The sequence below is a fragment of the Seriola lalandi genome, unplaced genomic scaffold, assembly GCF_002814215.2.
Source record: "Seriola lalandi dorsalis isolate HSWRI2012SDOR001 ecotype SW California unplaced genomic scaffold, Sedor1 jcf7180002055008, whole genome shotgun sequence".
NCBI lineage: Eukaryota > Metazoa > Chordata > Actinopteri > Carangiformes > Carangidae > Seriola > Seriola lalandi.
The window spans coordinates 2,273,468-2,284,589 of NW_019525551.1; the positions used below are offsets into that span (position 1 = coordinate 2,273,468).

At 40.5% G+C, this 11,122-nt stretch overlaps 1 protein-coding gene across 3 annotated transcripts in view; it reads right to left on the reverse strand.

The window, feature by feature from the left end:
* LOC111647668 (NT-3 growth factor receptor-like) overlaps positions 1-11,122 on the reverse strand; it is a 129,814-nt gene that overhangs the window by 67,834 nt on the left and 50,858 nt on the right. For all 3 annotated transcript variants that reach the window (XR_015436588.1, XM_023397297.2, XM_087171554.1), the window contains 4 exons: positions 4,259-4,371; positions 3,762-3,945; positions 2,222-2,245; positions 1,337-1,383 (listed from right to left, as the gene is read on the reverse strand). Coding sequence is in view for 2 of the 3 variants with exons in the window: in XM_023397297.2 (XP_023253065.2) it covers positions 1,337-1,383; positions 2,222-2,245; positions 3,762-3,945; positions 4,259-4,371 (368 nt within the window). In the remaining variant the exon portion in view is untranslated. The remainder of the gene's footprint in view (positions 1-1,336; positions 1,384-2,221; positions 2,246-3,761; positions 3,946-4,258; positions 4,372-11,122) is intronic.

Here is an 11,122-nt window from a genome sequence, read left to right on the forward strand (position 1 = left end):
TTTCAGGTTTATTTAGCCCCGCCCCCCGTCACCACAAGTTGACAGGATTGGTTCCTTAGGTTTGTGACGTATGAAACCCTGGCTGTCTGAATCTGTTTTTATGAGACTGTCATTGGTTCACTGCAGTTCAAGGTGGAAACACTCAGTCATGGTGTTGATGATTATTTCACTCATCATATGTCTGTATTATGTAAAAACATCACGTGGATGATGATAAGGTAAACATACTAAACCTCTGAAGTCTGTACCAGGGGTCGTACTCACAAAACAGCCTGAGGTTAAAATTAGCTTCTGATTGGTCAGGTTGTAGGACTCCACAAAGCATCTCCACTCTGTCAGCATACATCAGGGTTACTGATTGAAGTGAAGGACTGAAGCTCTGCTCAGTGAGATGAGCTCCTCCAGAAACAAACACAACTTTAATTTTGATGTTTGAAAAGATGTCAACTGTCAACTTAAAAACTGAACAATATAATATAATATTGATCTAAACTGGTTTGTAGCTAAAACAGGTTTACTGACACTTTTGTGTCACACAACCCTGACAAACCCGCAACAACAATCATCATTTCTTCTCATGTGGACACAAGGTTAGTGTATGATTACTCCCGGCTCAAATGTCACCTATTTCATACAATCTAGATTACCAATACAAAATCACAGTCACAATTTTGTTTAGAAAACTGAACTTATATATTTTTGGTTAGTTTAGCTGTTCAGCCCTGGCTATATTATGTACGAAGGGGGAAAAAAATCTGAAATTTTGAGAAAAAAAGTCAAAATATAATGATAACAAAGTGATAATTTTAGGTATCATGTTGTTTTAGAGGGGAAATATCAGGAGCTTTAAAATGAGCATGAATGTGGAGCATCCTGTGAAGTTGTACTTTAGGTTTCATCATCATCATCATCATCATCATCATCATCATCATCATCATCATCAGCATCATCAGCGGCAGCAGCAGCATCAGGACACTGAAAAGATTGTGAAGAAACTCTATTCTAGTCTATTCTATTGTTAGACAGACAAACAGCAGCTGCCAGAAGCAGGCTGACACTGACACTGACTGTCCTTTCACCTGTTTCATTGGTTGATGTAATATTCCTAAAAATTATGTTTTTTTTTTCTCTTGACATTTAAAATTTTTGATTCTCTTAATATTATGACTTAAGTCTCAAAATATCAGATTTCTATTTTTTTCTTCAATCTGGCCCTAATACTCAGTGGTAATTACAAGCTTCAGTGTTTGATCTCTGTTTCTCTACCTATGTGTCTGGGGAAAATGGAAGAAACACGAGACAAACACTAAACGTGTTTAATATTCCAGTCACTTACCCCAAAAGTGTCTTCCTCAGGTTTGTGAGTCTCTGCAGTCGGAGTAACTGCAAGGAAAACACAAGGAGATACAGAGAGGATTTTAAAATCACAACAACTGACTGCCCTGCTGCTTCTGCAGGGAGACGGCACAGACATCACAATAAACCACACAGCTACCGACATTAGTGATATAACAGTGAGCTGCAGACACAAGGTCAAACACACACAACATGGAGCTCAAAGTCATGAAATAATAGTAATAATAATGATATGTCCAGCAATAGATGATAAATAAATATAATCCATGTAAGGATCATGGAGTATGTTTTTAATGAGACTAGAGCTGAACTATTAGAAGATCAGTGTTATCCGCAGGGCCACTGTAGTAAAGTCTATATAGTAAGGGTGGCTGTCTGCAGTGGAAAAGAAGCACCTGGTACCAAAAGTGAGTGGAGTCAAGTACAGTTGAGCTGAGTCAGTACCATGTGGGAGAAGAACAGGAACTGGAATTATCTCCCCCATATACATACAGACACAAAATACCAGGTTCCTAAATCTTCTCTCTAACACACTCACGGAGTCAGTACATAATACGGAAGCCTGAAGGTCCAAATGTGTTTTATTGTCCTGAGAATTGTTTGATTCATGGGTTATATTTTCTCCTGTTCTCCTCCTCTCCTACCACGACACAATCTGACTGAATGCTGCTTCAGCAACAGGTCAGCTCATTAGTCTTCAGTCATGTTCTCTGATGAGAATATATGACACTGTGAACACAGGCTAATCGTATTAGATTTAAGTCAGCGTGAACCTTTAACATAATGATCATCATGATGAGGAGCTAACTCCTTATTCACAATCCTGAGAATCAAGATCATCATTATATAATGAATGCACACGTACCGTAATCATAGTCTGACTCTGGATCTGTGGAAGAAGACAGAGAAGATACTGTCAGACAGACTGTATAGACAGGGTTCAGTAGATTACAAACACGTCTGAGTGAACAGGAGAAAGAGAAGAGGGCAGGTGTGAGACTGTAAACAGAGGACGGGAGGGGATGTTAACGACATCATCACCTCCTGTCTAAATACAGCCTTTTCATTTACACCCGACTAAATATAAGCTTCAAGTTCACCATCAACATCCAGTGCTGCTGATGAGAGGATGACATCACTTCCTGTAGGAGCAGAGCACCGTGACTCCGTGTCACCCTCAGGGATGGACCGGAGCAGCTCCAGGTCAGAGTCAATGAATTTCTTTATTAATAGTTATTTCTATGGTTAAGTTGTGGTCAGGGTTAGTAACTAAAACACTCAGTTAAGCGATCATCTGTTACTATCCAACTGGCTACATGACCACATCCAGCACTAACACTGAACACTGACTTGAACTTATTCACTACAGAATCATCTAATGGGTTGTAGTTTATGACTCTTATCTAGAAAGGGACAAAGGAAGTGTGTGTGTGTGTGTGTGTGTGAGTGTGTGTGTGTGTGCGTTCATGCATGGCAAAGACAGGCCAGGATTCACACCTTAGTGTTAATCAGTCCTTTTGTCGTTACTTGTCCTCTATAAGAAACAATCAAATATCATTAGACAAAGTCTTATTGTTACAAACTGGAGATTTTGCCTATATTCTCCAGTTGCCTGGTGTCCATTGGTTAATCCTCTGGAGCTGACCCTTTGACCTTTGGTCTGGTTCTGTGTCGTTCGGACATGCTAAAAGCATGGTCTGTTTGTGGAAGAGGGGTCCTTTGTCTCTGTTTCCTATCAATTTGATAGTTTGATGGTGGGAAGAGTCGTAAAGTGTCAATTGTGGGTCCGTAACTCTGCATGTCCTTATAATGAACTTCCTTAATGGCTTGTGACTGATGCCAGGCCACGTATGTACTCTACAATTTCATAGCTTTCAGTTCACTGAATCACACACCTGCACTATTCTGGGTTTCCTTTCACCCTGGAGAAAAAGATTGCCCCCTTGATAGTCATTGTATAATGCGTAATTCGTTTAGGTTTTTAAATCATCTTTTAAGGAGAAAATTAACTGTGCATTTTTTTTCTACCAGAAAAAGGGTTAGTTGTATCAGTTAGTTGTATCTTTTTAAAGCCGTGTATATTACAGGAGAGATTTCAGAAAGTCTTCAGACCTATTCACTTAAGTCCACACTCAATACCCCATAATGACAAAGTGAAAAGTGAAAGCTGATTGGACAGGATGTTGGAAGGCACACTGTAACATGGATGTCTGTCACTTTACACGGTGACTATATGTTATAGAGCCACCTGTGCACAGGTCAGACACAGACACATACTGTGAACAGTAGTTAGGATGGTGAGAGCAGTAATCACACCAGGACTGGTACATTTTGTTGATGGTTTCATGTCTGTTCTGTTGCTGTTTTGACCTGACCTCATCATGACCCTAAATGTCCCAACTTACCATCAAATGGCTTGTTGAGGAAATGGCCATACACAGTGCTGGTGGCTAGACCCAGGTAGTTGCTGGCCTCTAAAGTGTAGTTGCCGTTGTTGTGGTGTGTTGGGTTTTTAAAGGTCAAGCAGCCTTCTATGTAGTCCTGGTAAATATCCATATCAGGACGTACATACTCAGTGTGGGAGATTTCCTGCGTGAGAGAAGAGGGACGAGTGAACAGTGACGTCATGATGAAACCCTTATCAGACAGTATCAAATCAATAGAAACCAATATTTGTATCTTTCAAAGTACCACACAGAAAACATGGCACATAGTTTTAACAGCCTCCTAAACCCAGATACATACAGGCAGTATCAAAGAAAGTTGACTCACACTGACCCGAATCAGTAAAAGTCAAACTTATTTTAGTTTTGTTTAAGAATTACACATGTTTTTAAAACACTATAAACTCCACTCTTGTGAGTGAATATACTGTTGATACTGACATATGAATGAAACGCACCTTGTCTTTGTAGAACCATCGTAAGGTTGGGTGGGGCGAACCTCGTACAGTAAACTCTATGCAGGTGTCATGGCGGCGTTCTGGCTCCTTCAGCTTCACGATGGAGGGAGGAACTGAAGAGACAGAGAGAAGGACACTGTCACAGTCTGATCCTCATTTCCCATCAGCCCCTGCTCACTTCCGCTTACTGTGTTTCTCCCTTCACCTCCCCACACCATCCGACCACCAGGGGCTGGTTTCACAAAGACAGACTGTGACTGTGGCTTACATATAACAGATAGTCAGACCTCAGATAGACTGAGTCTAAGTTCATCTGTTGCACAAAGCAGTTAAGTTCTTGACTATCTTAATCCAGACTGTGGTACAATGAATTCTGGGATAAATTAAGAGTTTTTTCAATATGAAAAAAAGACAGACCTTTTACTTGAAGAGTGAAACAATAAAAAGAAAAATACTATTTGGTCTCTAAAAACTCTTTCTCTTCTCTCTCTCCATAATAATGTCAGCAAGCCACATATATGAGCCATGTTGTCCTGTTTCTTGTTGTTGGGTGCTACTGGTCAGCGCAGGTGTCACTGATTACCATGTTACCATGGTAACATTGGTTTTAGGCCTGAGTTAGCCTGGGGGTAAGGTGTCTAATGTTTTTATCTTAAAATGAGTCAGTCTTTATTTTAGTGAAACAGTCTGACAAACATCAGACTGATCTGTGAGCAACATGAAGACTGGACCAGCACTACAGACCAGTCTCACACCGCCTGGTGAAACTGGAGCCAAATGTCGCTGGTCTTTTTTCCTGTCTCGTTAACCACCTGCTCACCTGTTTCTTACCTGCACTCACCTGATTATCCCCGCCCCCTTACACACCTGTTCCCAGATAGCTCATTACTCCAGTCAGTATAAACTTGCCTCTGTCACCAGCTCTTTGTCAGTTCATCTGTTTGTGTGCATGCTACCTGCATTTCTGTAACATGTTCTGCCTGTCTGCCTGTCTGCCTGCCTGCCTGCCTGCCTGTCTGCCTGCCTGCCTGCCTGCCTGCCTGCCTGCCTGCCTGTCTACTTGTGTTTTCATCCATTACAGCCACTTCAGTGCATCAGCCTGCCTGGGTGTGAGTCCTGTTATCTAACAGACACGAGCTTTGTCTATGAAACACAGGATGACATTAAAGAACTTAATTGTATCACACTGTCCCATGTAGCTACTCTACGGTAAAGCTCATACTGTGTGTCATTATACTTTCTGCAGTGTTGCAGCACAAAGAGAAAACACAGACACCTCCATTGCCATTTTAATATGCAGGTCTCATCACAGTCTGTTCCACTTGATCTGTGTCTGTGTGTGTGTGTGTGTGTGTGTGTGTGTGTGTGTGTTCCTGTTCTCCTGTTTCTCTGTTGACTGACAAAACTGTGTCTGACTGCAAACACTATTTGCTGTTTGCTGCAACAGAGTCATTGTGTTACCACAGCTGAGTGTGAGAAATTCAACCCAGCACCACAGACAGAGGCTGCTGGTATTAGTCACACACACACACACACACACACACACACACATCTACATCTACATTTAACAATGTGCTGCATGTCTGACAGAGTAAAATCAGCCCCATGAAAATATCTCCAGTAAAATACTATTAAAGCTATGCTAACACTGTAGTGTTCAGTCCATCCCATAATGTTAAAGTCTTAGTCGAAATGACAACTGACAATTTTCCTTTTCTTAAGGCTCCATATTTCATACTTGTGTTTTATTTTAAGTGTTGATCCATAAAAAGATATTTGTTGTTGTGAGAACCAAAAACCATCTGAGTGTAGATTTACATCTCAGAGAAACCAAATCCTGTTGGATGTTGGGTCCAGGTGGGTGGGGCTTGGGGCGTGGCTGAGAGTGGTGACTGCTTTGTTGTGACATCAGAAAGTTCTGATTTAAAGGCTCAGTTTCTGAATACAGACTGTGTGCATTTCTCTGTGGACTGAGGCTTTGATACTTTCACAGTATTAATATAGAACCTAGACCTGCTTTATAATCAAACACATGGACATCTACCCTTATACAATATGGACCTTTTAAAAGAGGCTATGATCAATATTTTTATGAAAAAAGATCAACTGACTGTGTGTGTAATGTGACAAGTGTCACTGAAAGAGACAAATCCACAAAGAATGATCATCAACTCTTCAATTCCCCTCAGATCCAGACAGCTTTTTAACATCTCTCAGCTCATTGTTTTGGTTTTACAGTCCATTACTTTACTGTTTTGCTTCGATCTCTTATCACTGCCATTTTCTGCTGCAGCAGCAAAGGAGTATTTGGGAAGTATATTGTTAGTTACCCTTTAACCTCGGGTTCATCACTGAAGGTGTGTCCAAGTTGCATCAGGAGGTGTATTTTAGAACCAAGAGAGCAGCTAATGTACCATCATCTGTACACAGCATCCTGCTGTCTGTACTCTCTGCCATGGGCATCTCAGGCAAGAGATGCTTTCTTGGTTTGAATCGTATCTCACTGGATACTCCTTCATTGTGTTATGGAAAGAACAAATCTACAAAATCTACAACATTATCCCATCCCATCCCCACAGGAGTCCCCCAAGGGTCAGTACTGGAACCCCTCCTATTTGCAATACACACCAACTCCTTGGATCAATTTATCCACTCACATGGCTTCTCATATCGCTGCTATGTAGACACCCAACTGTACCTGTCGTTCCCTCCAGACAACCCCACTGTCTCTGTGCAGATCTCGGCCTGCCTCTCTGACATATCTGCATGGATGAAGGAACACCACCTTCAGTAAAAACCTTTCTAATGGGGCTTTGAAACAGGGCGTGATCTGCACTGCACTCGCCGGTAGGGCCAGCGCACTGATTGGGGGAGTTGCAGAGGACAAAGCAAACATAGGCGGAGTTCTAGCGGGACACATCACTATGAAGCGGGAAGTTCCCACTGTGTTTAGACACAGTGGGACGTGAAGATAATTCTTCCTGTGCTAAAAAGTACTCTTTAGCACTAGCCCCGCTAATAATAAGAAGAAATGGATCTGCAAAAAATAGGCAGTGGGTGCCCTCAGGTATGGAGAGCATCCTGGGGAAGGAACTCTGTTTCACAGTGACTCTATACAACATCAGAAAAATCAACCACAATTGACCTAAATCTACACCTCTAAGAGTGAATATGTGTGTTAGCATCCACTCACACCAATTACACCTGTCTAATATAGAAAGTTTTCGAAACTGCGAAACTGTTTCATGGTACTAAACCACTAGATTTTGATATTTCTTATGTTAAGTGGAAATTCTGTCCTGATGGTGGTGTTAAAGGAAAGGTCGTCAAAACAAATTGGTTCCAGGGTCAGAAAACATTTGGCATGATCTGCAAACTGTGCACGTGACTCACAGGGATCTTTACAGCCTGAAGACAACATCAAACAGCTGATTTAATGGGCAGTTCTACAAACAGAGACATCAACATTATTCTTTCCTGATATACATACTGTATCTATGCTTCATAGATTCTCATCCATATTGACTGCACCTCCTCTACATCATCTTTTATTCCTCTTGCAGGGAATTTTGTTCATGTCCACTAGATAAATATATTGCCAGTGTATCATTATCATAACTCCCATAAACCACAAGAATACTCGCTGCACCTGTCATGAATCAACACTGCATCTGTGCCCAGATGCACAGAGAGCTGCACTGATGTAATATGGTGAATGAGTCATCTGCCCTGCCATTAAAACCATCCAGGCTTCAAATAGTAGTCACTGCTTCCCATGACAGGGAATCAGATGTAATCACATGTAGTCAAAGGCAGTGAGCATCGTTTCAGTTTCAGTGCGAGAACAGTTTCCTCAGAGCCCCAGTGTTTTTAAATGAAAGCCTCCAGGTGTAGAGGATGTGTGGGCAGAGCTCGATTATGCATCCATCAATGTTACATTCACATTCAAAGGCCTGCAGTGGGGGACGACAGGGACGCTGTGTTCTCTCTCAAAGTATAAAACAATAATATAAATTTAAAAAGTTGAAGAGATTTTTTCATACAACCTTCTGCTCATCAGCATGTTGGACTCTACGTTATTCCATATTCTGTTGGCATCATCTCAGTGGGCTCAGGTCACATGTTACCTAACAAAGCAGATGTACTCCCAAACAAATAAATGTCTGTTTAGAACATTTCTGCCAGTGTAATGTGAAATAATAGTTTGTGATGAATTCCCCTGCAGCTGTGATGTGCCGCAGTCTGCTAGAATTAATCAGTAGTTTGTTTCGTTGTCACAGAGCTCATCAGCTGGAATTGTGTTTTTTACTGAGATTTTTCAACATGAATAAAATTTTAAGTAGGGTGCATGACATTTTGGCTGTAGTGCATGTGAATGAAGCGAACACAAGAGGTTTACAAAGAGCACAAGAGTCCCACTGTACAGTGGTTTGTATGTTTAGGATAAGATGGATCATATTATTACAATATTGCTGAATAAGTCTGGTCTGATATTCTGTATTCTTCTTATTTTCAGCGAACTCCATGAACAGACCAAAACCTGCAGTGAGTTTATCTATGAACAAGTAAGTGTGTGTATACACAGCCTGATACACTGTTTGTCTATGAACTCTATGAAGTCAGAGGAAATATTCTTTACAACCGTCTCATTATTTACTCAGAAACATACATGCTCTAAATGTATGTTTAGTGGAAGACAAATAACCTTTGCTAAAATATTAATTTCTTATGTTTATGAAAGCCTTGGTTTAAAGTTTAAGTATTCTACTGATCACTTCTGAAAGCAGAAAAAACACTTACTATTCTGAGAACCGGGATATTTCCCAGGGGCCTGAGTATTGTTTTGGCCTGCACTGTGAACAGTCAACTTCAACTAGTGATAATATAACAAGCAGGAATGAGCTGACAGACATCTTGTATGACGTCACGTGTGTATGACGCTACCGCACTGAACTGCTGCAGCTGTGTGTCCACACCGCTGCTGCTGCTGCCAGCCCTGTCTGTCTGTCTTTGATAATGGCCATCAATAATAATAATTATCCAGTGTTGCTAAGCGGTCTGAAAAGTGAAGACTTGTAACCAGAAAGCGTTCACCTGATTTTTGTTTACCTTCGTTCAGAGAGAGAGAGGGAGAGAGAGAGAGAGAGAGAGAGAGAGATGGAAAACTATTGCCTTTCAACTAATGAATGTAACAAACTGTTATAGTGTCCAGCTGTTTAAGGAGATTACTCAGCCTTTCTTAATAATGATATTTATATATATATATTAATAAGATATATTTATGATCTTCAGTAGGAAATGATGGGCTTGCAACAGAGAGCCACAGACGGAGTCAGAAAGTGTTGAGACAGATTAACGTGTCAAATTTTGGTCTTTATCTAATATGTATGATTTCAAGTGAGCAGTATGACTCTCATAGCCAAATATTAAGGTGGAGTAAAGGTACTGAAGTCAAGCTAATTAGTGTTATGGTTATTGGATTTGGACGGCTCATGGTCGCCAAAAAGAAAAAAAATATATATAAATAATTAATTTAAACAGGATTTAGAATCTAAGAATTGTTCATAGAATCGAATGAAGTTTTTCAAAGAGCCAGCTGAATTGAATTGAGGGATATCATTTGCTGTAATGAGTCTTAACGTTTCTCGTAGTGATGAACTGTAAATGTGATGCTGATGTGGCCTAGCTAATCTTTGTCTGACACGATTATTTATGAGGCCTCTGCATATGAACACATTCATGCAAACACCCCCTTTTGTAGGTCACATGAATATAAACACACCACACTGTGGCAGACCCACATGCAGACAAACAAAAACACACACACACACTAAAAGGGGGTGAGAGGGAACAGGGAGGAGTAGACGCATGTACATAAGCTCGTATGATTATTTACCAAACGTCTTTATAATGATAATAATGATTTATATGATTATATCAGACAGATGCTCTTTCAGTAATAATTTTAATGTATCTAACCTGGTACATGGTCACACAGTTTAAAAGTTAATGTAAGACAACAGCGCGTTTAAAGGATAAAATAATGAGACATTACTTTTGCTAAAAAGAAAGCAGGATAAGAGCCTGTGATGAGCCTGGTGACCCGACAGCTCTTTCATATAGAAGATTATCTAGTTAGAACTGACTAGTCTTCTGTGTGTAGAGTCTGTGTGGTTACACCACAGCCTGGAGGTGTTTTCAGGCGATTTAATGAAGCTAAACACAGTGACTATGTTCTCTGGCTGTGGATTTAACAATATTTCAACATTGAATTACAGTCAGAAAGGTTGCTTTTATATTTGTTTCATCATTATATTTGTGTCATGTTTTCAACATTGAAATACAAATGTTTAATCAATATTGTCTCAGTGTGCTAATTGCCAACTTACCCACTTAAACATGACTCAGGAACAACCACTTTAGGCAGCCGTGGAACACGTGTATTTACATGAAGCACATCTACCACAGTGATTGACTGTGACTAATGATGCAGAGAAGCATTCACAGCTGCATAAAGGTCTGAGTCAGCACATCTGATATATAACAAGCACATAATGACCACACTTACATGTACCATTATAGTTCAGTAATGCAGATTATTGATGACTAAAGAATAAGCGGAGAGAGAGGAAGAGAAGGCGAAGTAGTACGTTATTTCTGTAAGTTATTGATAACTTAGCTTGCAACTAATGTAGCTTTGTCACTTTTTGACCCAACACACCTGAACCTGTAATATTTTCTTGGAAAAATCTGACCTGAACCCACCTGACCACATCTGCATAGCTGAGCTGTAACATACATGTGGGTGTTTTAGTAAATAATCACACCAGCGTATGTATCCTCCCCACCCCACCACCTCCACCA